Here is a 26,794-nt window from a genome sequence, read left to right as displayed (position 1 = left end):
ACGCTAGTGCAAAACCCAAATATACCACGTCCACTGCCAACCCTCTGTCCAAGGTTTTGCTCACCTCCTCACAAGGTGACATCATCCCCGCCTAATGACAGTGGCCAGTGATCAAGAGCTGGCTGCTTGAAGATGTCAGCAGCAAAGCAGGGCGCTTGAGGATGCTGCATCGCTGGTGCTGAGGTGAGTATTGTTGCACTTTAAGGATGGCCTCTAAGCATTTGCCCACAGCAAAAGAATACAACCTACTCATTAATTCTGGGTCTTGTAATATGTGAAGTATTTTGGAAGCTCATTATCTACCTTAAAAAACAATCTTTAAAAAACAGGCATACGAGGCATACGATTAATTTTTTATGTGCTGCCAATGCACAAAAAAAAACTAAGCAAGTCTCTTTTTTTCCTAACCCACAGCAGCACAACACAAGAATCTAAAAATGGTTCCTATTGTGGTGAGCTGCAATGCTCTTGTGTTGGCAGGGCAGGATGGGGTGTCATTTTTATTAGATAGTACCACAATATGTTAATGTGCACTGCAAAAACGTGGTAGAGCACATTTTTTTTTTTCATAGTACTGCAATGCACAGACATGAGGCCACTTTAAATAGCGCATCTATAGCCAAAACATTTGATTTAGTATTGGAGAGAGTGGAAAGAATCTGGGGGCTCAGTTTGAAATAAAAAAAAAAAAAAAAAAAAAGACTTCTATCTGGCTAAGTAAATAAATTCTAGAACCTCTGTCATCTTTTTATTGTTCTCCATTTCCCTGTTGCAGATTTTCCCTCACTTGCTATCTGCTAAAGCAAAAAATGATAGATACAATGTATAAAGTGTATAGATACACTTTTAATTCCCTTAAATAAATGTAGCATTTTTTGATACCCATCATGTTTGATAACACCTCATTAAACATTATTTTCCTTATTTATACAATCCTCTACTTTACACCTATTCTTCACTTTAATTTAAAATTTTAATATTGCACATATCCTTGATCTTGTTTTTTTTATTTGATCAATTCTTCTAAATACGTCAATATTCATTATTCATTACACCTACAAATAAATCCTGTAATAGTATTTGAGAGAGTAGACATGAAACTAATATGAGATACAATTAAAATATGTTCTCTAAAAGGCTTATTCTGTTTAACCGGATTACAAATAACTAATCATATGGCACTTATTGCTCACTTGTATAGCCAATATTGTTTCGGCTTACCCATGTGCTCGATTCCGGGCTGTAATGAACATAGTACTTTAATGTATGATGGACATGTCCAGCAGGACAATTATGAATCATTGTATACCATATATAAAAACCCTTGTGATGCCCTGCTGAACAAGAATACAATAACTTGTAAGAAGTATGTTAGGTGCAAAGATTCTTCGGGTGACTTTGCAGTGCAAAAAAAAAAAAAAAATTCACGAATGGGCATTGAACCAGGTAAGTATATCTCTTTGTTTGAGATATTTTTTTCCCCAGAGACACAGGGGTTGATTTACTAAACTGGAGAGTGCAAAATCTGGTGCAGCTCTGCATGGTAGCCAATCAGCTTCTAACGTCAGCTAAATCAACCCCACAGTCTCTTAAAAGAGCATTAAAATTTGTCTAAATTGTACAAATAGCTGTAAAACGAATGATACAAGAACTTACCTCCAATTTTTAGTATGCGTTGTTCCATGTTCAACACGTAGCAAAGCATAGCGAGCTGCATTTAAGGACAGGCCTCGTATTCCATCTCCCCATTCTTTTTCGGCACTAAATGTGAGTGTATTTTAAATGTGATTACTAGCATTTCTTAGGACAATAAGCAGACGTAACCGTTAAATATGATTTACATTAAAAGGGTTTATGTATAAATGTTTTCACACAAGAGTAACAACTTTCACCCAAGATTCACACTTTTTTTCTATTTAATTCACTTGGACAAAAGTGTTACTCCTGGGTGAAAGTTGCATAAATATTGTGTGAAAAAAATTATAGATAACCCCCCTAACAGTTAAAGTCTTTTATTAAACCATCTGCATTTTTTACTTTAACACATTAAGCACAATAAAATAAACATTCCCTAGTAAACTATTTGTTAAAATTCTTATCCCAGCACTTGCAATTTAACACTTTCAATGCTGCTGGCTTCTGCTCACTTAGTGCTGCTTCCCTTAACTTCCAGATATATGAGGAAAATGTTAACAGTGGACAGTGAGGTCCTGAATCAGTCTGTAAACTTGGAGAAGGGAGGGGGAGGAGGATTGTGAAGTAGAAGTGCCCTGGCATCCTAGGCCAAGGATTGAGTGTTTCTATTGATGCATACAGTGGAAGGGGAGACAGCTTTAGTATTTACATGAAGTTGCATAGATCTGCCCTGAAACAATAAACCTAGGCAGTGGCCAAAGTACCAGCCTGAACAAAACATAGGAAAGGATTAAATGATAAAGACAGCAGAGTTAGTAAGTGCTAATCAGCTGCTTTAAAAAAAAGTGCTTTAAAAAAAAAAAAAAAAAAGGAGGATTTAAAATTACTTTAAAGGCATAAGACAACAGCACATACAGTAATCCTATTTTTCGACAAAGGTAACGCTAATTTGTAAATACCCTTAGCAAAATATAATACATGTGAAGGAGTTGTTTGCTAATATCTACATCACAAAGTTGTATTTGTTAAAATTGTATCTGAGATATTTTACATATTTCACACACAATAGAATAATCACAATGACACAAATAGAAACAAGCTTCCCCCTCTGTCAGACTTACCCTCTATATTCAATGTACTTATAAATGCATCCAGCAATCAGCATGGCAACCAATGCATAATACCAAGAGCAAATGAACATTAAAGCAAGGCATAAACTCATTCCCACAAATGAAAGAGTCCTAAAAAACAAACAAAAACATTTGTTACCTAAAAGGGAAATAAATATATATTTTCCTTCCACTTCACAATCATGTGCCACTTTGTGTTGGTCTATCACATAAAATACATTTATGTTATTGGTTGCAACATGACAAGATGTGGAAAATTTCAAAGGGTATGAATACTTTTCCAAGGCACTGTACACACACACACTTTCCGTTTTTTTTCCTAAAAGCAAAAATTACCAACTGAACAGCATGATTTTTTTTGTGGGCGGTTAAAATAGTCAAAGTAATTTTGACCTCAAACTTGAAGTTCGAGCTACCATTTTAATACAAGAAAAAAAATGGTATAAAATGCTTAAAGTGTATGTTACCCCAACATTTTATTTTTCTAATATTTGTCTGTATTAGCATGTACTTGTGTTAAAAAGTATCCTGTTCTTTTTGCATTGCCTCTTTTGTGTGAAATGCCTGGTGATCCTGACAGTCCCCAGCTTACCTATTTCAAACTGACCTCGCTAGGCATGGAAGCGCATCCACCCCAGCACGGTTTTCTTCTTTGCATTATACGTGGGAGCACAGCCTGTCTGTACTTCAGTGGTCAGACTTGTGCTCCCCTCCCCACCCCCAGGACAGCTCTACATTGTCAAGAGCCTACTAATCTCTCTCTGCCCCCCTGCAGGTGTCTCTTTTCCCTAGCTCTTTCCCTTTTGCAGCTAAGAACAGAGGTCACGTGATCATCTATGAAAAAAGGATTCATAATTCTCATATATACACACATATACATATATATATATACATATACACACACATACACACACATTTATAAATACAGTATACAAAATACATTTTTTTAATAAGATGGTCTTTTTTTCATCCTCATTATGTAGAGAGCAGCACCAGCAGCAAGCTTCTTTACTCAAGTTAAAGTGGTAGTAAAGTCTGTTTTTGTACTTGTACCCACAGGTATGCCTATAATATGGCTTACCTGAAGGTACTGTCGATATCTCCTAAACATGCACTATTAAGGACCTATTTACTTGTGTGACACTACCAGCACTTGCACTCTGATGAACGGCATGCCCGTGCCATTCCTTCAGAGCTGTGTGCTGTAAAAAGTGACTGGCGCACATGCGCAGAAGTAACGTCATTGTGGCTTTCAAGCTGTCGGAACCCGCAAACCCAGAAGGAAGACCCGGTGAAGATGGAAGCTGTGTCAACACGCTGCTGAAGGGCTTCGTTTTAAGGTAAATTTCACATATGACATTGCCTTGCAAGGGAAACGGTTTTTTCTTTTAACTAGCAGGCTTACTACCGCTTTAATAGCTCATTGTCCAAGTTACAGAGAAACAAAATTGAATGTTCAGCAGCTGCAAAAAAACTATAACTGTGACACTTCTTTTCCATCTAGGATGTTACAAGCAAGATATGTTCAGCATCATGCTCTACTAGACCACCTATAATCTGAGGTCTAACTATTCGGTAAGGAGCAGTGTTTTTTTGTGGTGGCGGGCACGAGAGTCTCCATTTCACCGCACACTGAATTTTGTCATTAAAAGACTTTCATTGTTTAGTGATTCATGCATTTTGCTGGAAGATTTCTAGAGCTGACACTGATCTTTTCCATCCAGTGACCCCTACCTACCAGTTTACATCTTCTTACCTTATGACTGTCAGAACAATAAAAAAGCAGTTGACAATTGTCCTGTATTGGCATCTCTTTTTGCTGTTTAATCACCATCCGTTCAGTTTTCTAACACTGATTCTAGGTTTCCAGTTTTGCTCTCCTGACGGGGACAAACAGAATAAAGATGGTGGCCACCAGCAGCTGCAGCTTCTGGTCTGGCGGTCCTCAAAAGCAGCGCGGTCTTATTCTGCTTACTGCGGTGCCATCCCTTTTGCGGGCTGCTGTTGGATCTACTCCTCTGGTGGCTGGGTCTCTCCCCAAGCAACACAAACCACTGGTTGCCCTGTTCACATTCTCGTTCATACACATTCCTTGCAGCCAATTCCCCTCTCTTGCTCACACTTTCACTTTTTCTTATGTAAAATTAAATTTTTTTTTTTTTTTTACTATTGAGCTTGCTCGTTCACTGATTCTGCACTCACACACGTGTCTTGGCCATACGTCTCCCACCATATACTTCGGTAGCTGCTGAAACCACCTTGAAGCAGAAGGATGTTAGATGAGGACCAGGCTAAAGGAGTGTTGCCCGTTCCTGGAGTGTACCGCCAACTGCTCCTCTTTGCAACAGCACAGACTACAACCATTCATAGTACTATTACTATTAACTATTCATAGTACTAAACAGTATTAAGTTCCTCCATCGTAACCAAACCAAAATTACATGAATACTAACATGAAATGGATTACATAGGTAACAAAATATATTTTTAAAGATACCAGAGCCTGCTAAAAGACTAAATTAAATTACAAATTCATATTAAGCAAACCAAAAATAAAGACTTACATCCTCGTGATTGTATGTGAAAATTATTGCCCTCCAGAAGATTTACCCCCCTTCATGACCAAGCCTTTTTTTGCGTTACGGTGCTGCGTTATTTTAACTGACAATTGCGTGGTCATGCAACGCTGTTCATAAATTAAATGTATGTAATTTGTTTTCCTTTCTTTTGGTAGTACTTAATCACGTCTGGGTTTTTTTTTTTTTTTTTTGCACTATAAACAAAAAAAAATATCTATATATATATTTCTGACTTTCTGCTCTAAAACATATCCAATAAAAAATGAGCATCGATTGGCTGCTCCTCAGGAAAGCACAACCGTTTTTGCATTTTTTTGCTAAAGTTTAAAAAATTATTTTAGGCCTGAAGATTACATAAAACCCCCAACAGCAAAGACCCTAGAGAATAAAATAGCAGTAGTTCCAATTTTTTATGTCACATATTACTGCAAAATTTCAGTAAAACATACTAGTAAGTTAATTTTAGGGAACAAAAAAAGCAATAAAATTACGCTATTTTGTAAAATATAAAAGATGAGGTTGCACCGAGTAAATAGATATCCAACTTGTCAAACCTTAAATTTGTGCGTTCTTGTGAAATGGCGACGAACTTCATACCCTATATTTTCTATAGGTTGACACTTTTAAAGCTCCTTATAGGTCATCAGTTTAGCGTTACAGAGGCAGTCTGGTTCTAGAATTATTGCTCTCATTTTGGCGTGCGCAGTGATATGCGACGTGTGTCGCAATCAACATTTTCATGCATAGGTGAGTCAGCATGTGCATTTACATTTGTACGTGCGTATATGTGAGGGGGCCTAATTTTTTTTTTGGGGGGGTGGTGGTATGTGCTTGGGTGTAACTTTTTTTTCCCATCACATAGGGGACGATATGTGGTGATTTTTTGGTGACAGGTTCTCTTTATTGAGGCATCCAGGGAATAAAAGACCCTGCATGTCTTCTCTTTGCTCCACTGAATATAATGTGGTGCACATCGCACCGCATTACATTCTTTCCCGGCTTCCATGGCAGGGAATATCTCAACGGGCACCCGGAAGTGACATCACAACGTCACTTCCGGGTCAGGACAAGAAGAGGAGGGGAGTGGACGTGTTGGCTGGCACTGTGTGGAAGCAATCACATTCTTCCACCTGACAGGTGAGCCCACTGCTTGCCTGCAGCAGGGCTAAAGGTAGAAAAAAAACTACCTACCCAACACCCGGAACTACAAGTCCTGGGCGTCAGGCGATAGGAATCAAACATCCCTGCTGCTAAATATTTTTGATAAAAAATATCCCAATAAGTGTATATTGATTGGTTTGTTCAAAAGTTATAGCACCTACAAACTAAGGTACATATGCGGTTTTTTGTTTCTTTTTTATACTAGTAATATAATAGTTATAGAGGGACTTTGATATAGCGGCAGAAAGTCTGACTTTGTGTGAACCAGTGACACTAATACAGTAATCACTGCTAAATATATACACTGCCACTGTATTATTGGCACTGGCCAGGAAGGGGTTAAACATCTAGGGCACCGTGTCTCAACCTTTTTTTCAGTCAAGGCACCCTCTAAAATTATGGACAATCTCCAGGCACCCTATTCTAAAATGTAAAAAACTATTCTAATAGTTTTACATAATGCATCAACATCCACACATGTAGGACACCCAACATTAGAGGTGATTTATTCTTCTAAATCAAATACAGTTTTTCACATTAATATTGACTAGCATTCCAGTGCTTCTCTTTTCCCTAAGTTTTTCTCCATCACTCAGCTAATGTGATCCCAGTGCTGACGGAAATGGTCAGGAGAGAGCCAAAGAAGGATGCTGTGCAGATGACCAACATCCTCCTTATCAACTGATGAGGTCATTGGTTGTTGGGATGTCAGTGGCTAGAAGGTCGTAATGGTACACAATGAAAACCCATGGCTTTGTGTAACTAAAAAGGCAGGCTTGATCCACCTCTGGCTTGTACACAATTTTTGGGCAATTGTTTTGCCAAGGCACCCCTGAAGAAACTTCACGGCACCCTGGTTGCAAAAGGCTAATCTAGGACGATCAAAGGATTAAATGTGTGCCTAAGCAGTGTTTTGTGTACATTAGTGCAATGATTTTACTAGGCAATGTGCTGGATTTTATACCCTGCTTTTCAGGGAAAGAAAATCCAGCAGATCGCCGCTGACAAGACACAGCTCTGCCTTGTTTACATGGGCAGAGCTGTGTCTTGTCACTCTCCTAACCAATCAACGGGTGCCTGCGCTCATCCATTGGCTGACACCCATTGAAAAGCTTCTACTCTGACAGATCACAGCAGAAGTGGTGTACCCACGGTGCGCATGCCTCCAGCATCAGGAAGTGCAAGATCACATATACAGTGGGGATCGAAAGTTTGGGCACCCCAGCTAAAAATTTGTATTAAATGTGCATAAAGAAGCCAAGGAAAGATGGAAAAATCTCCAAAAGGCATCAAATTACAGATTAGACATTCTTATAATATGTCAACAAAAGTTAGATTTTATTTCCATCATTTACACTTTCAAAATAACAGAAAACAAAAAAATGGCGTCTGCAAAAGTTTGGGCACCCTGCAGAGTTAATATCTTGTACTGCCCCCTTTGCAAAGCTGAGACCTGCCAGTGTCATGGATTGTTCTCAATCATCGTCTGGGAAGACCAGGTGATGTCAATCTCAAAGGTTTTAAATGCCCAGACTCATCTGACTCATCTAAATATATATATATTTATTATATACACACACACACTTGATTTTGCACAGAACGGCCACCCTGTAGCATCTGTCTGCTATAGGGCGTTCGGGAAGTGGTTACATTGAATAATGAGAAAAGTACTGGCTGTTGAATGGTTTAGGAAGAATGGCAGCTGTTTCAGATAATGTGCAAGTATCCAGTCTATTATCATATCCTCTAAGTATCTCTTTCTAATGATCTACCCAACAAGAATATGAACTGAAGTGCACCTGATTAGTACAGCTAGATTAAAACCACCAGCATAACCCAAGACAAAGCATTATATAAATATACAACACCAATGTTTCTGGACCACATGGGTTCAGAATCTTTCTCAAGGTTCAAACATATTAGGTGTGCAGGCATCTTTTATTCATTTATCTACTGTTTGTGATGTAGTGATCTTCTGCAATAGAAAAGGAGATACATGACACAAATAGGCCATTTTATATTCTATTGTATTTTATGGGCTAGGGGGTTGGGTTTTTTTTTCATTCAAATCAGTATTTAAAGAGGCAGTGTAAATACAAAATGTGCAACGCTCACCCTTCTCTTACCTCTATAGGCTCTTTACCAATTTAATAATAATAAAAAAAAAACTTCATAAATTGCAAAACATCCATACACCAAAAACATGAATACATTTCAATTAATAAATAATTTGGAGGAGCCACACCACACCGTGACGTCACGCCGCCGAAGCAACGTGGAGCTCCGGCGGCCATCTTACTACACCAGACGGTCAGTTCTCACTAATCACTGTCTGCAACTATTCTCAGTGTGTTTTTACCTTGATGCATCATAATAAAGCTTTTACAAACTTACTACACTATGGAAGTATCCTTGTTATCCCCTGGGGGAGTACTTTAGTCCACAGATAGATTCCCCGGACAGATCACTACCACAGTGGAATCCTGCTCACCCAGAGGGATATTATCCACCAGGAGCATACGGGGGGATCCCCAGTAAAAGAGGACCACCCACACCAGCCTCATACTAAACGGAAGGAGGACCACCCACTATCAGGTGACATCTTGTTTTTTTATACACAAAAGCGCATTTAACATGCGCGTCCGGTGAGTGCGCATTGTTTTATCACTACTGCACGGATACCGGACTTCTATGTCACCTGAGCACTTTAATTTATACATTGATTACCTGGACCACATTCTTGTTTGACCTTATATATACTAGGGAACATTTATCCATATCCATTTATATTTCATATTGATTCACTTCTTATTGTTTATTTGTTTGGATCATATTTAGCGCTGCACTTTATATACAATGTTGCTTCTAGGGTGATATTGGTTACCTTTTGTGCACAGCAGCTTGTTCTTTATATATTAAGGCGCTTTTACTGTTTTTCTTTTAGGTTTTTGAATACTCTTATACATCAAGGGAGATCAGCAATCTTATAAAAACCTTACTCTATACAGAATGATAGTCACTGGCAAAGCTCCAAGAGTCTGGTCGTGAACTTTGTTTGATCTATGAAACAGTACAAAGCTTTTTATTTCCAACTCAATATTTTCTTTATGTAAGCAACCAGTTAAATTTCAAAACTAGGTTTTAGCTTTTAGCAACAAAAGGCAGTGTGAAAATTCAAATTGTGTACAACCGTGTGAAAAATGAATATATAATAAGCAAAGCAAAATTATACTGTAAAATTAAACACAGTTCAATGGTTTTGAATGGTGTTTAATATTCATTGTAATTTTGCACTGTTTATTACATATTTTTGAGCGCTGCTTTTTTTTGTTGCAAATCTTGAATTTTATGGTTATTTGGGTAGCTGCTTTTAAGTGGTTCGGTGAGTGCAGTGTTTGGGAACACATATTTGAATGTTATGGTCTAGCTTTCACTCAATATTTTATTTCTATTCTGCCTTTTCCACCCATTAATGCTTTGAGTGGAGTATTCACTTTACTTTTGTAGAAATGGTTTTCTATATTATTTTTTGTAAAGGTCTGTCTCAGAATATAGAAGTTCACAAAAAATAAACTCTCCTGAGGAACACCCAAGATCATTCCCTGTCTCACCCTTGCAGTTGTCTACCACTCTTTAATTTTCGTAATGTATAGTCTATATGCTTATGTCTTTGAACTCTTAACTGTGCATTCTGAAAAAAAAAAAAACTATATACGTTAGACATTTTTAATGTACAGTAATTTCTCAGTGGGTTTCACCAGTCTTACTGTTTTTTATGCCTGGGCTAGGGTGATGTGTGCAGTATATACAAGTAAATATTGTTTATGTAAATGCATCTTAGATAGTTCAAGGTCTCTCATTTAGGGCCTATTTACCTCACTGCACTGCCTTCACTTCTTCTGATATGCTGTGGTGCACTGGGCAAACAAATAAGTTGCATTAAACGCAATGCACGTTATCACACGACATAAGTGCATTAAAAACGCACTGTAACTGATCAGGCTGGTGTGAATGGGCCCTCAAGGTATTGTGCAGTGAACATGTAAGAATTATAAAATATATAGAATCCTTATTAAAGACAAAAGTAAACAGAACGCACTTACCAGTGATAATACTTAAACCGTGGTCTCCAATTTGGAGTTCGCAACAATGTTTGTAAAGCACAAGCCAGGTTGACAAACATGTAACACATCAAGAAAAACCTATTAGAAATAAAAAACGAAGAAAGCATAATAATGCAAGTCTATGGTTAGTTCAGATGAATAACAATTCTCAAAAGATTAAAGAGAAAAAAAAGAACAAGATCCTGGTAACCTGCCACCATCCCTAAATATCTAATTGAAAATGTGGAAAACCCCCCCTACACTAAATGGAACTTTGAAGGCATCGTACATACATAAAGTGTGAACTGTTTATTTTGTCAAAAATACCATAAAATTATGGCATAACACGCCATTAGTACAAAACAGTCATAGTGTACATATTAACATATCACCAGTCAAGAATATCATACAATTGTTGAACAATAATGCTGATAAGTTAGAGATGATTAAGCAGAAATCCGAAGCGTTTTGGCGCAATATAGCTCCTTCCTCAAGGATAGCAGATACTCTGCATGAGAGTGATATAGTCTGTCAGATTGAAAATACAGTTATTTATTACATGTCATATAGAACAGCAAAATAAAATATCTATATGGTTCCAAATGTATAAATATACTCACAATATGAGAGAATCAACAAATGAAAATTTTCAATCATAAAAACAAGCTCCAAGATTGTCAGCACTTCCCGACAAGGGCACCATGGGCTCTAGACACCTGAGAATCCCACCTAAACGGAACACCATAATTTTATGGTATTTTTGACAAAATAAAGAGTTCACACTTTTATGTAAGTATGACACCTTCAAAGTCCCATTCAGTGTGGGGGGGTTTCCACATCTTCTAATTCTCAAAACATTATATTCTGTTGCATTTTCAGTCACTAGTAGCAGGACTTACGCAGCAGCATATAGAATTATGAAAATATGGCTAAAGAAGCAAGCAAAATATGAAAGTTATATATAAAAAAAAAAAAAAAAGGAAAACCAGCAAAAAAAGCAAACAGTCTCAAACAATGGGGTATATTTACTAAAACTGGAAGGAGCAAAATCTGGTGCAACTTGGCAAATAAACCAATCACCTTCCAAATTTTATTGCCAAAGTTTAATTGAACAAGCTGAAGCCAGAAGCTGATTGGCTGTCATGTGAAGCTGCACCAGATTCTGAGTGCTACAGTTTTAGTAACTCTACCCCAATAGGTTTATACTGCTGTCAATGCTCTATGCCATTCACCAATTCAACCTACTAATGTGGAACTTGCAGGATCAAAATACAGTACAAGTAAATAACAGTATCTACTGGACCAGGGTGTAAATCATCTCTCACTAGAGAGCAACTACTGTAGTTACCTGTACAGAGCTGAACATGAAATTAGTACAGCACTTGCTCATCCTACACATTGCCAATTTGTCTGGTAAAAAGAGCTCAGACAAGCACACTGACTTCCTTCAAATACATTTATTTAACCAGTTGCAACTCTTCCAAGACCAGTTTAAATGTGAGATCTTTCTCTGTCGTGCTTAGAAAAGCTCTCACTGTTATATTTAATATTTGAAGAGACCCTGTCACTACCCCATACATGTGGGGATCAAGCAGTCATGTAAATCAACTCGGTAGTATAGCTGTGGCTCCCTTAATTTTCTATATCCAGACATGCCTCATCTTCTCTGCCATGCCTCGAAAAGTGCGGTTTTCCATCCCGATTCCTCTACACCCCCCAAGTGGCACTGACATTTACATTCCTAAAAGCAGCCTGAGAAGCACTACAGATCAAACTCAAATAAGAGACCTCCAGGGCCAGAAGGCGGTCTCTGATAACACAAACTGATACAAATGCCCTTGGCTTGTGTTCTGTGTGCAAATGTTGGGGCTGAGAGTGGTAATTGGGTGATGAGTGAAAAAACACCAAATTGTTAATTGACTATAAGGATATGCTGGCATTAGTAGCATAAAATGAAACCATGTGAAATTCTTCATATTCCTATTCAGTATTTTTGCACAATTATTAAGCAGTTTAATCTTTCTTCTTTCACTTTCTCATCATGTCTTGTCTGCTCCTTCACAAGTAAATGCTGCTTGAAGTCAATTTAACCATTGCTATGTACTGACACTTTGCAATCATTATGGTTAGTGATTGAAGATACTTTTAAACTTGTCTATAGTTTTGATGACTGAATCTCACCTCCATTTGCCTTTTGTGATCAAAGAATTATCTTTTATGACGTTGGCCTGCGTCCGTTGCTGGTCTGGTTTTTGACAATATCCCCTTCCATACAAGTGTCCCGTATCAATTCCTAATTGATCAGTTGATTAATACTTTCTTGCCACCTCTCTCTATAAATTTAGATCAGCTTATGGGGGAAGCCATAGTCTATAATATAGAATAGTCTATAATTTTTTTCATAGGTGTATTTTAAATTATAGAGACAGAATATAAACCAAAAATCCAGAAAAAACACAATACAAATGTTATAAACTGAGTTGCAGTTCAGTGAGTAAAAAAGTATTTGATCCCCTACTAACCAACCAACAATAATTCTGACTCCCACAGACTGGCTATGTGCTCATGTAATAAACAGATTAATCCTGTCAATTTAAGAAGGTGATCCTAACAACTCGTTATTCCATTTCTACGTGGATGACACACAAATCTATATCTGTACCCCTTAGCTCATCCCATCAGTTTCCTCACGTATCACTGATTTACCAACAGACATATCAGACTGGATGTCACACCACTTTCAAAAAAATCAGTCTATGCAAATTAGAGCTCATAATATTTCCTCCCTCACATGGCTCTCCCCTGATTTATCTGTCAAGATCAATGGCACAACTATCAACCCATTCCTGCATGCCAGGGTGCTAGATGTAACCCTGGATTCTGAACTATCCTTTTAGGCCCACATCTAATCCATGTCCAAATCATGCCACCGCAACATCTCCTGAATAGTCCCCCTTTTAACCTGTTCCTGACTGGCCAATAGCAAAATGACGGCCAAGCAGGACTCTCCTCGATCTGGGTGGGTGTCGCATGACATCCTTCACGGGGCTGCGTTGTGGCAAAATCTGTCACCAGCTGTGTACCGTGGACAAAGCCGATGACAGATCCTTGTTCCGGCCCATTGCCAGTACTATGTGACCTGCTGTGACCAATCACAGCAGGTCACACGACAACTGTAAATAATGGATGGCTTCCTTTCATGCCATCCATTGTATACAATTGTGTGACTAGCTGTGATTGGTCACACTGATCACATGTACAGACTGAGCCAAGTACAGCCCATTTGATTGTGATTAGCCATGGCCAATCAGCTAATCACAACAAAAAAAAACAAAAAACTGAATGAATTGATTTCATTCAGTTAAATGCTTGCTTATAGCAAAGAAATCCTTTGCTATAAGCAATGTGTACAAAAAAAAAAAAAAATACTTATCAATTCCCCAAAGCAGTACAATGTTACTAAGGTAACATTATACTACTCTGGTCACAGCATATTATGAAAAAAAAAAAAAAAAAAAAAAAAAAGTAGAAATGTGATAAAAAATAAAATAAAATAAATATATTATTACGGTCACCGGTCAGTGTCACTGATCACTGCCACAACAGTTAAATGATGCTGTACTGCACTGGTGACAGTATGTAAAAAAAAAAAAAAAAAAAAGGTTTTTTTTTTTTTTAATTTCTTCACTTTCCAAAAAATGACAAAAAATGTACAGCTTAAAAAAAACCTTGCCATGCCTCTTATTAAATATCTCAACTGTCTACTTTGCAAAAAAGAGTCATTTGGGGGATCTGTGTATTGTTCTGTCATTTATGGGCATCAAGAAATTAGATTGGCCGTCAGTACTTCAGGAATGATCAATTTTCAGATATATCCCATAGTTTGTGAACTCTATAACATTCCTACAGACCAAATAATAAATACTGATTTGGGCTATTTTCAAAGAAATGTAGAGCTTGGCCTAAATTTATGAGCAATTATTTATTTGCAAAATGTTAGAACAGAAACTAAGAAACTAGGGGTTTTTTTCAACATTTTTGGGCTTTTTTTTGTTAATTTAGCAAAAAATAAACACCCCAGTGGTGATTAAATACCCCAAAACAAAGCTCTAGTGTGAACAAAATGATAACATTTTAGTTTATGTACAGTGTTGCATGACTGCACAATTGTCATTCAAAGTGTGAGCGCTGAAAGCTGAAAACTGGCCTGGGCAGGAAGGGAGTAAAGTTCCCGGTATTGAAGTGAGTAACCAATGATACCACAAAGCTTCTAAATAACTCTCCCCTCGACTACTTCAGCTTCCTCCTCATTGGCCTACCTTTACATAGGCTATGCCTCCTTAAGTCCATCATGAATGCTGCTGCCAGAAAATTTAAAAAACTAAAAACAACTTACCAAGCCATTCACAGCTCTGCCCCCAGCTACATCACTAACCTGGTCTTAAAATATTAAACAAACCGCTCTCTTCGGTCCTCCCAAGACCTTCTGTTCTCTAGTTCCCGTGTTACCTCCTCCCGTGCTTGCCTCCAGGACTTCTCCTATCCTTTGGAACTCCTTACCCCAATCTGTCAGACTATCTCCTAATCTATCCACCTTTAGACAATCCCTGAAAACCATTCTATTTAAAGAAGCATATCCAGCTTCTAATTAATAAACTGTTTACTTTCTTCATCAGCTCACCCCCCACAGCTATTACCTTTTGTATCATCCACTCTTCCTTCTTAGATTGTATGCTCTAATGAGCAGGGTCCTCGGATTCCACTTGTACCAAATAGTACTGTAACTGTACGGTCTGCCTTCATTTTGTAAAGCACTACGCAAACTGTTAGTTCAATTTAAATCCTGTACAATAATAATAATAATGTGTATAAAAGACACCTGTCCACAGAATCTTTCTTCCATTCAAACCTCACCACCATGGGCAAGACCAAACAGCTGTCAAACAACGTCAGGGACAAGATTGTAGACCTGCATGAGGCTGGAATGGGCTACAAGACCATCAGCAAGAAGCTTGGTGAGAAGGAGACAACTGTTGGAGCCATTATTCGCAAATGGAAGAAATACAAAAATAACTATTATTCGCCCTCGGCCTGGAGCTCCATGTATGATTTCGCGCTCATGGGGTAAGGATGATAATGAGAAAAGTGAGGGATCAGCCCAGAACTACACAGGAGGAGCTTGTGAATGATCTCAAGGCAGTTGGGACCACAGTCACCAAACAAACCACGTAACACAATAAACTGCCATGGATTGAACCTGCACCTGCAAGATCATCCTCCTTAAGCAGGCACATGTACAGGCCCATCTGAAGTTTGCCAATGAACATCTAAATAATTCAGACAAGTGTTGGGAGAAAGTGCTGTGGTCAGATGAAACCAGAATTGAGCTCTTTGGCATTAACTCGACTCGCTGTGTTTGTAGGAAGAAAAATGGACTATGACCCTAAGAACACCATCCCTACAGTCAAGCACAGAGGTGGAAACATGCTTTGGGGCAGTTTCTCTGCTAAAGGTACAGGCTGACGGGGCCATGTATTGTAAAATCTTGGGACTAGAATCTTTTTCTCTCAGCCAGAACACTGAAGATGGGTCGTGGATGGGTCTTGCAGCATGACAATGACCCAAAAAATACTGCCAAGGCAACAAAAGAGTGGCTCAAGAAGAAGCACATTAAGGTCATGCAGTGGCCTAGCCAGTTTCCAGATCTTAATCCTATAGAAAATTTATGGAGGGAGCTGAAACTATGAGTTGCCAAGCAACAGTCAAGAAACATTAATGATTTGGATAATATCTGTAAAGAGTGGACCAAAATCCCTCCTGAGATGTGTGCAAACCTGGCAACCTACTACATGAAATGTCTTACCTCTGTGCTTGTCAACAAGGGTTTCTCCACCAGTACTAAGTCATGTTTTGCTTGGGGATCAAATACTATTTTTGGTTGATATTCTGACTTTATCATTTAAAATACACCTATGATAAAAACTATAGACCCTTCGTTTCTTTGAAAGTGGGCAAGCTTCCAAAATCTGCAGGAGATCAAGTAATTAATTTTCCCCACTGTATGCTCAATTCTGGACAGACTTTAAACAAACCAACATTTTGTAAAGCATTTCTTACAAGTCTGATTCCTACTCCATCTATCCTATAATATGCTTCTTTTACTCTTCTCACATTAGGGTGCTCTGTTCTCAAATTCTCATTACCTTACCCGTCTTCTCCACCCCAAAGCTTACATACATCACCCTCACTCCTATCCTCTCCATACTATTTCACTCATCACCACCTGCAAATATTGAACCCACATACTGGCCCAAACATCACAACAGTGAAGTATGTGCACTAATATAAATCCTGTTCCCATCTCACCCTCCTTCTCCTAATCTCTGGGGATATCTCCCCTTATCCTGGCCCACCCATGATCTCAGTGCCAACCCCACAACTGGCACCCTCCTTCCTCTGGCAATAGCCACAACCCACTCAGTTTAAAGATGAATTCCACGAATTCAGCAACTTTGCAAAAAGTGCAGGCACACCATGAGTTTGGTCCTAAAAGCTGCCTGCCTGAAATATGTATATATGCCAGTCTTCTTTGAGAATATTGGGCTTAGTGTGTTTGTTTCACTTAACGTTTTCCCCTGCAAGACAAAAGGCATAATGTGCTAGTATGCATCACATGGCTCAGCCGGTTTGAATGGCCAAGCCACGAGCGCACGGAAGTCACTTTGGGCATGCCGTTCTTTCAGAGCGCATGCGCCGGTGCTCTACACAGGTAAAATATCTCCTAAACCATGCATGTTTAGGAGATATTTACAGTACCTACAGGCAACCTGAAGGTACAAATATAAAAAAAAAAAAAAAAAAAAAAAAAAAAAAAAAAATCAGACTTTACTACCATTTTAATCATGAAAACAGGAAGAACTGGAATATTTCACAAATTCTTTTTTTTTTTTTTTTTTTTAACAGGTAAAGTTTGAGGTTCCATAGAAAGTACTTAAAAGTACTAGATAGTACCCTTAAAATGAAAGAGAAAAAGGGGAGAGGAATAAAAAACAATGGGGAGGGGATAAATCGCTTTTCAAATACATGACAAATTCTTAAAGGTGCCCATCAAAATAATATGATTATCACTAAATCTGGCCAGTTATGATCAAAAATATTTCAGAGAAAGTTTTTGCGATAAAAGTAAATTAGCAAGGTGAATTTGACTCCAAATTGAAATCAAACACAAATGATCTGCAACACTGCACATGTGCTCAGAAAACAAAGTTAAGAAGGAGAATCCTGTAAAAAAAATGTAAATTTTATTCCTCCCACTAATTTGAGGCACGAACACTGACACCAACAGTGGGGCATAATCCCCCCAAATGACAACAATGGGGCACTATTCCTCCCACTAATATCAATGATGAGGCACTATTCTACCCACTGGCACCAATAATGGGGCACTATTCCTCCCATTGATAGCAATGATGGGGCACTTCCCAGTACTACCAATGGTGGGGAACTATTCTTCCCAGTAATACCAATGACGGGGCACTATTCCTCTTCCTACTGACTACAGGCATTATGCAACTGAATACCACACCTGAAGCATGGTTTACTCTCACTAATGCAGGGCTTGTGACTTTTCTTTTTACTCATACTGGCCACAATCCAGCCCCATAAAAGTCTGAAAGACAGTACATTGGCTATTTGTTTAGAATGTTTGAAGACCCCTGATCTAAACTTTCTTTGGTGTGTTATTATCTGGCTTCTTCTGTTTGCATAGAAAAGGCAAAAAAGCTGAAAGTAGCCAAACATGTATCCACCAGAACTAACATGCTACCAAGACTACTTGTTAGGGATCCGGGTATGACCAGAAATGTGTGGACTGACACAGGGAAAACGCAGAAACCTCCAACAGATAACAATAGAAACAATACTAAGCGTAGTCAGGTGGGCCGGGTCGGTAGCAAACGGGCAGGCAAGGTACAAGGAGCAGGCGGAAGAATAGTCAGGAATAGCCGAGGTCAGGACAGGCGGAGTTCATTCAGAGTCAGGGATCAAAGCAGAATCTGGATCAGGCAGAAAGCAGACAGGATGCAGGTACAGGGGCTCATGGGAAACATACACCAAGGCCCTGATCACAGGCCTGGCCATTCCTTAAATACACCTGCTGTAATCAGCCTCAGGTGATGGCTCATTTCAGGAGTGAGCCTCTGGTTGCTGAGAGCACCCGCTGGCCAGCCCTGGTACTGCAGCCCACAAGGCAGGTGAGTCCCACCACCACTGGCAAGTCCATTCCTGACACTACTTGTTTGGAGTATATAACGGGAGCAAGGACCTGAGAGGTAAAATTGTCGCTCTGGAACTACAAGGTCTAAAATAAAGGATCTTCTAGCATGAAACTAGTGACATTACCATCATTTTGTATATATGTGAAATTCAAAATAATTTTGCACAGGGAGTGATATATAATGGATTGTGAAGCACAACAGATTAGCACGCCAAAAAGAATGTTCCCTACCCCCCAACAGTCTTTTGCTGGTACCTATGTCTAAGGGAGCAGCCTATTAGCCACACTTGCATTTTAGGTCTACATATTTTTTTTTAGATCGAGCGCCACGCCCAACCTGACTTGCTAATAAATTTGATATTGAAAACTACATGTTAAATGTTGTCTTTACCTCTGAATTTGCCACATACAAATATTTTTACCATTTTAACCATTCTGTGGCAGTTAAAGCAATAACAGTTTAGAAAGAGGACACCTTAAAATAATACATCTTGCCAGACAAGATTACACAAAGTGAAAGGCTATTCTTTATTGCTGCAACTGAGAAACTTTGCAATATGGTCTGCAGCAACACATTTTTTACTGTAGTGGCTGGTCTATAAAAACAGTGTGGAGCTGAAGAATAAAGTGTGCTACTATTCAATACTCTGCTGCCAACAGAACCCATCAGCTTCCAAAACAGAATTTCTACAATAAAGGTTGGAAAATAAAACAAGCATTTTGAAGACGTCAAGTGACGAAACGCGTTGGGCCTGGCCTAGGGGACGTGACGTTGGAACGTTCCTCCCAGCTGTCAGCTGTGTGATCGCGGTGCAGGAGGTTCGTCCCTTGGTTTTTCCCTTGTGGATGTGGCATTATACAGGATGTCATCGCTGGTGTCGGCTAGACACCTCCTTTGTGAGTGCAATACTTTACTAATAAAATTTTACTGATTTTAAAAACGTACGGCATCATCATATCTCTTCTTATTCCTCGAGCTTTGCCCATATTATTGGAAGATAATTTGCTGCCTAGCTGTTCCATATGTGCTGATTGAATCACTATTGGTTGCTGTTCCTCTACTGGGATATCCTGCAGATCATCGCTCCCAGAGCAAAATGCTATCATGCTGGTCTATAATATAATCGGCATATAGCTCTGGTGAGTGTATTCATTTCATCTGGTGTCGGATTCGCACATGGGGGTTTGTTTTCAAGATTGACATTAAGTTGATATTGGACTATAACTGTTATGGTGGCTGGACTTATGTTTATATTTATGAATTTATTTATATTTTTATCCTTGCATTTTTTGTGAATTAGCGCACTTTTTATTTGTACAACATTTTGATTTATACATATAGGAATGGATAGTGGGAGGACCAAGGGCACCACATCGCAAAACAGAGAAAGAATGTAAAAAGAGGGACTTTACATTTAGTTTGTCAAGCATTTTGATTTGTTGCGATGGGGGCTTCCTATAGAACGTTTTTCATATATCAGCTGCTATCTAAAAAAAGAAAATTTGGAAGAACCTATTTTTATTTTTTTATCAAACCAGCTGTTTTTTTTTTTTTTTAATGAAAATTGCTTTCACTTGAGCACTGCAACTACTTCTTTCTGGCAGAAGAAGGAATGACTACAAGAACAGCTATCAAGTTAAACTACAAATGGAATGCAGTATGTGGCAAGTAACCATGACAAAAAATGCAGTCTCATATTCTTATGACCCAGCACGTAATTTATGCTTATTTCCTTTAAAATTAGGATCCAAGGGCACAAAATTAGAAAACACAAAAAACTTACATTGATAAAATTGGTGCAACACTATCCAAAGAAGCAATGAGGATGCCAATTTCACATATGCCTGCTGTCAGTAGCAGAGCCCATGTTGGTTCTCCATTGGCTTTTCCATGACCAAACACCTGCAGAGTAGAAATGATGAATTCATGATGATAAAACAAACAATTAATTATCTCAGACACTTCAGGGGTGTCTCTTATTTTGGCCAATTTTTTTTTTATTGGTTTGTGCCACTGAAAAGTATCTTCGTTTATTTAAACACAGAAATAATGCAGTATTGCATTATGCTGGATTGAAACTTATGAGTTTCTCCCCTTGCTGCACATCAAAATGTACGTCAATGCGCATAAATGTGTGTTGTCATAAGAATTTAGGGCACAATTCAATGCACTTTGTACTGAATAGCACATCCTGGCAAGCACATTTAATTAACTTAAATTAACACATCACAACAAACATCAACATGCATTGATGCGCCTTATGATGCAGTCACATGCATTATGAGGTGTGTTGACACTAGTCCTATCATATGCATTGAGAAGCATTCCAGTTTTTAGAAAATCTAAGAAACTTTTACTCATTGACGAGAAGAGGCACTTAAGGGGCATATGATCAACATTTATAAATACATACAGTAAGTGGTCCATATAGTGAACTTGATGTAGAGTTATTCATTTTCAGGGCAATACAGAGGACAAGGGGGCATGCTTTACATATGGCAGAAAAAAATATTTAACCTTTACATATGGAAAGGCTTCTTCTTAGTAAGAGGCGTGAAAATGTGAAATAAGCTCATTCAAGAACTGGTTGTAGCCAGCTTAGTTTGTTTTAAGAAAAGGCCTGCATGCATTCTTAAATGCACAAAACATAACTGAATATTAATGGTTAGATGTAATAACACCAGGGGCATTTGATCCAGGGAATATCTGGGGATCAGGAAAGCATTTTTTCCCCTCACTGGAGTAACTTGGATCATGCTTTTTTTTGCCTTCCTCTGGATCAACTGTGGGTATAGGATTGTGTATATGCGGGTTTTCAATATCATTTTTCTTCTTGGTTGGTTGAACTAGATGAACTGGTAACTTTTTTCAACCTCACCAACTATGTAGTTGATCAACAGGTTTCACCCAACAATCAAAAAAAAATTAAACTATTCAAAGACCCATGTCACTTTCCTAGACACCATGGTGTACATCAGGGATGACAAGCTATGCACCTCAATAAACCCTAAATCCACTGATAGATGCAACTATCCCCACAGTTCCAGCTTCTACCCCCAAAACATCAAACGGCTATTATACACAGCCAGTCCATCAGATACCACTGAATATGCTCAGACCCAGAAATAATCATCTCAGAATGCTAGCACACTCCTTCCATAAGAAAGGTTACAAGGACAAAACCATCAATACAAGCATAAACACAAACCTGAAGAGAAAATTTCATCCAAAACAAAAAAAAAAACACACACACACCACACCTGTGTACCTCTAGTAACCACAAAGTCCAGCAATAGAAGGGAAAAGAAAGAATCAGATTTGTAACCCATCATAACAACCTCCAACGCTGGCTTTCAGTCAACTACACAACCTCAAACATGAACTAATCAGCAGAAAACATTCTGATTATAAAGTCACGAATAAAAGGAACCAAGTCTTGCAAAAAAGAAAAAAGGAAAATGCTGCAAATTGTGTAGCTAAATCAATCCTTTAAAAAAAAAAAAAAAAAAGTGTCACACACACAAAAGAGGCCTTCAATATTACATGATCATACAGCTGTACCTCCAGTAATGTTGTGTATTCATAGAATATAGGGCCACACTAGTGCCACATCTCATTAACATTAACCATCTTAAATAAAAATATAGAAGTCAGACTTTACTGGCACAAAAAGGGAATACATATGTTGTATATAGAATATTACAAAATGTTTAATACTAGGGTTATATCTTAAAAACATTCACCCAAAATAGATGCAGCATATATTCATAGGGTACTTGTCTGTTAATTTACCGGATATATATATATATATATCCGATGAATTAACAGACAAGTACCCATTCATAGCATCATAAATCATAATAATTCATGTACAGGAGTCCTCATCAGTCAACAAGTTTCTCAATTGCTTCCTCAGAAAATACAGAGGAAAACTGCAGGCAATACTAGGCTACCTTATATATGATTTTGGCAAAGTAGACTACAATGTTGTCCAGCACTTTGTGAAATCTCTTAAAATACAGTCTCGTACAGTAAATGCATTTATGTAGAAGACCACTATTCAGGGGACTCCATCAGTCCTTAAAGGCAGGCTCTGTACAACAGTGGATATAGGTATACCACAAATGGCATCTTATGGTGCCAGAGAGGATCACTTGGGCAATTGCAACTATTTGTTCAGCCACAACAAAGGCAGATATAATAAAGCACACTGTTCAGATCTTGCCAAACATGGTTATCCGTAGATCTCCCATCCCACCACATAAACTGAACAAATTAAAATAGCCAGCCCTGCTGGGACCAGGGACATGTGTAAGAATAGTGAGACCATGATATCTTCATGTGTTTTTTATCTCATGGGCTGGCTAGCTTTTAACAAGACCGATTTACAAACGCATGGATTTGGAAGATTTGTAAGGTGCATGGGGTGACCTTGCTGGGCGATTGCACTACGTGGAATCTTTACTGGGTGAAGGGACACCTTTTATAGCTCAAATGTAAGTGGTTTATTGTCTTTATTAAGTGAATATTCAAAACGATATTACACTATATTAGTATTTTTGTTTTTGGGATTTACAAACACATCCATATTGGAGTCTTTAGGGAAGAATATGTATCACAGGGATGTACATCAAGGAGATTGCAAGGGGAAGAAGACTCAACAGTGGTTTATTGGAGGGTAAGGGTACATATGAAAAGGATTACATGAGAAGACATGTTTGGTAATTTATTGCAATATTTTCATTTTAAAATTTGAGCACATACAGTATTATTTTAAGTAGTCTTTGGGTGTAAATACTACACTAAACTTTTTTTTATTTTGGATCATTACCAGTAGATTTGAAGATTGACTTGTAGACTGGGACTCCACTCATTGAATAAAGACAGAGAGCAAGAAGCACCCGGAGTTTGGATATATGTATTGTATTTGATATGGAGAGAATATTTAATAAATGGTTTTAAGACTAATATTTTCTGATCAGCTAATCACACAGAATTACTAAAGATAATACGTTCCTACCCGTTTCCTCTACTCTATAAAAAAAAAAACTGTATGCACAGTCCCGTTTCCAGCATAGTCAGTGTATTTTGCTGTTTAGAAACTACTTCAACTTGGTCTCTTCCTCTAAAAGTATAGGTTACCACAAATTATATTACATTTTTCAAAAGCAATACAGTTTGTAAAAACAGCTTCTTAAAGCAACCCTGTTATAATGAAATAAAAGAAAAAAGCTGCTGCAGGTATAATGTGCAGCCTCCCAAACCCTCCAATCATAATCAAATCCAAACCAAGTATGACAAAGTAAAGCTCTGACACTTCCAAGTAGTATCAAAGCTAAGCTCTCTTCTCCCCACTTTCCTACTGGCCCATCACTCTGATAGACAGCTTTAACATTCAGTAGAAATGTGTACAGGGCTGTAGATAATTTCCCTGGGAAGGTGCAGCCTTTGGTACCCAGTGGACAATAATTAGATAGCACGCTTGCCATGCTGTGACAAATTGTGAGTGTATATACAGCTCCCCCAGCAGGCACATCTGTTAGTGACGCAAATAGTAAACATGGAGTTAGGCTTCAATGTCAGGTTTCTAAAAAAAAAGTGTAGTCTGTCAGGCTAATTAGGGTGTCTGATCCCTGTAGAGAGAGTGCTGCTTTGCCTCTGTCTCCAGGCCCTGCTGCTGCTTCCACGTTGTCTTCCCTGCACAGCTCCTCTCTCCCTTGGCTTGCACTCTCTACCCATACAACTTCTCCGGTACTGCAGACTGCTTGCTCCCCAGTCCCTGTAGGCTCCTACCTGTATGTCCCATGAATAACTGACAACTTCCTGCCAGGCTGCCGATGCAGCGAATCAGAGTTCTCCTCTCCACTGTTCAAACAACTGCACTCCAATAACCACCTTTAATGTACAAAAAGTCCTTAAAAATATAGCAATCACAGTGAAGTTAGGGAGAGAAAACTGTTGATTTTTTTTTCATGCTAAACTTGAACTTCCTCATAACGTATCCATAACACACTACGAGTGAGTGTAGTTCAGCGTGAAGCGCACCAACCATTTTTTCCCCCCACCTTCACCATGACCACTGTATTTTTAAGGACTTTCTGTACATTAAAAGGTTACTGGAATGCAGTTGTCTGAAGTAAAAGGAAAAACGAGGAGTTGCTAAAATTGCCTGTACCCTCCTTTAAGAACACATTGTACTACCACCCATATTTCTGTCCTTTTAACAGGTGACTATGCTGCACAGGTCTCATGTTGCTGTCACGTGTTAAAAGGACAGGAATATGGGTTGCATTAAAATGTATTAAAGGGGGCACAGGCACTTATAGCAACTCCCCATTTTTTATTTATTTCTTCTGGGGCAAAACACTTTCTCCTCCTCTTACCTCGATTTACCCTCTACAGGATTTACCCCCTTCTCCTCTCTTTCCTGTACTCCCCCTTGTTTTGATTGATGTCAGTGTGCTTCTGGTACTGTAGTTGGGCAGCCCTCCCTACAATGTGTTTTTATTCTATTAGCACATTAGTCAGTCATGTTCATCTCAGATTTGCCCCCATCACCCTCACTCCAGGATGATTCTCTACGGTTACAAATGGATCCTGCCCATGACCTGTTCTACACTCCTGTTACTCTGGCAAAAGTGTTCAGGACCTACTGGGTTCTCATGTGGCTCAGATGAATGTAAATATTCTCCATTTCTTTAACCGCTTGCCGCCCTGCCACTGTGTATATACGTGTGCAGGGCGGCAGTGGAGCGCAAAACCACGTTTAAAAACGGGTTCCGCGCTCCCGACACTTTCGCCGGCAGGGGGCGCGCGCGCGCGCTCCCGCCGACCCGCGGGTGATCCGATTCGATCCAGGAGGGATCAATCATTAGATTTCAGCCAGTGATTTCTGGCTGAAATCGGATGATCGGTCCCTGTCCTATCCTGTCCTGTGTTGATATTTACACAGGGCAGGATATGATGTCATTCTTCTCTGCCTGGACACATTCCGTTCCAGACAGAGAAGAAGAGACATTTAAACGTGAGTAAAACAGCACACTGACAGTTAGAACACAGTCTAGGACACATTTAACCCCCTGATTGCCCCCCCCCAGTTAACCCTTCACTGCCCTGTCACCAGTGTCACTGATCAGTGAAGCGATTTTTATTGATCACTGTATCAGTGTCGCTGGCGACTTCCAATAGTGCTAGCGCCCCTCCCAGATAGCGCCAGTTTGCCCCCCAGTACACCAATAAAGCCATTTAACCCCTTAATTCCCCCCCCCACCCCCCAGTTAACCCCTTAACTGCCCTGTCACCAGTGTCACTGATCAGTGAAGCGATTTTTACTGATCACTGTATCAGTGTCGCTGGCGACTTCCGATAGTGTTAGCGCCCCTCCCATATAGCGCCAGATTGCCCACTAATACACCAGTAGTCCCGTCTAACCCCTTGATCGCCCCCCCCCCGAGTTGACCCCTTCACTGCCCTCTCACCAGTGTCACTGATCAGTGAACCAATTTTTACTGATCACTGTATCAGTGTCGCTGGCGACTTCCGTTAGTGTTAGCGCCCCTCCCAGATAGCGCCAGATTGCCCGCTAATACACCAGTAGTCCCGTCTAACCCCTTGATCACCCCCCCCCCCTCCCTGAGTTGACCCCTTCACTGCCCTGTCACCAGTGTCACTGATCAGTGAACCAATTTTTACTGATCACTGTATCAGTGTCGCAGGCGACTTCCGTTAGTGTTAGCGCCCCTCCCAGATAGCGCCAGATTGCCCGCTAATACACCAGTAGTCCCGTCTAACCCCTTGATCGCGCCCCCCTGAGTTGACCCCTTCACTGCCCTGTCACCAGTGTCACTGATCAGTGAACCAATTTTTACTGATCACTGTATCAGTGTCGCTGGCGACTTCCAATAGTGTTA

At 39.2% G+C, this 26,794-nt stretch overlaps 1 protein-coding gene across 2 annotated transcripts in view; it reads right to left on the bottom strand.

Annotated features, from left to right (window-relative positions):
- Positions 1 to 26,794, bottom strand: part of SLC12A7 (solute carrier family 12 member 7) — a 364,935-nt gene that overhangs the window by 110,021 nt on the left and 228,120 nt on the right. For both annotated transcript variants that reach the window (XM_089669464.1, XM_089669465.1), the window contains exons 13-16: positions 20,668 to 20,786; positions 10,609 to 10,707; positions 2,757 to 2,876; positions 1,657 to 1,761 (exon numbers count right to left, since the gene is read on the bottom strand). In XM_089669464.1, coding sequence (XP_089525590.1) covers positions 1,657 to 1,761; positions 2,757 to 2,876; positions 10,609 to 10,707; positions 20,668 to 20,786 — 443 coding nt within the window. The remainder of the gene's footprint in view (positions 1 to 1,656; positions 1,762 to 2,756; positions 2,877 to 10,608; positions 10,708 to 20,667; positions 20,787 to 26,794) is intronic.

The sequence above is a fragment of the Staurois parvus genome, unplaced genomic scaffold, assembly GCF_062004578.1.
Source record: "Staurois parvus isolate SC_StPar_1 unplaced genomic scaffold, SC_StPar_1.0 ptg000077l, whole genome shotgun sequence".
NCBI classification, from domain to species: Eukaryota; Metazoa; Chordata; class Amphibia; order Anura; family Ranidae; genus Staurois; species Staurois parvus.
The sequence above is the reverse complement of the archived record's forward strand: the minus strand, read 5'-3'. Positions and strand labels throughout refer to the sequence as shown.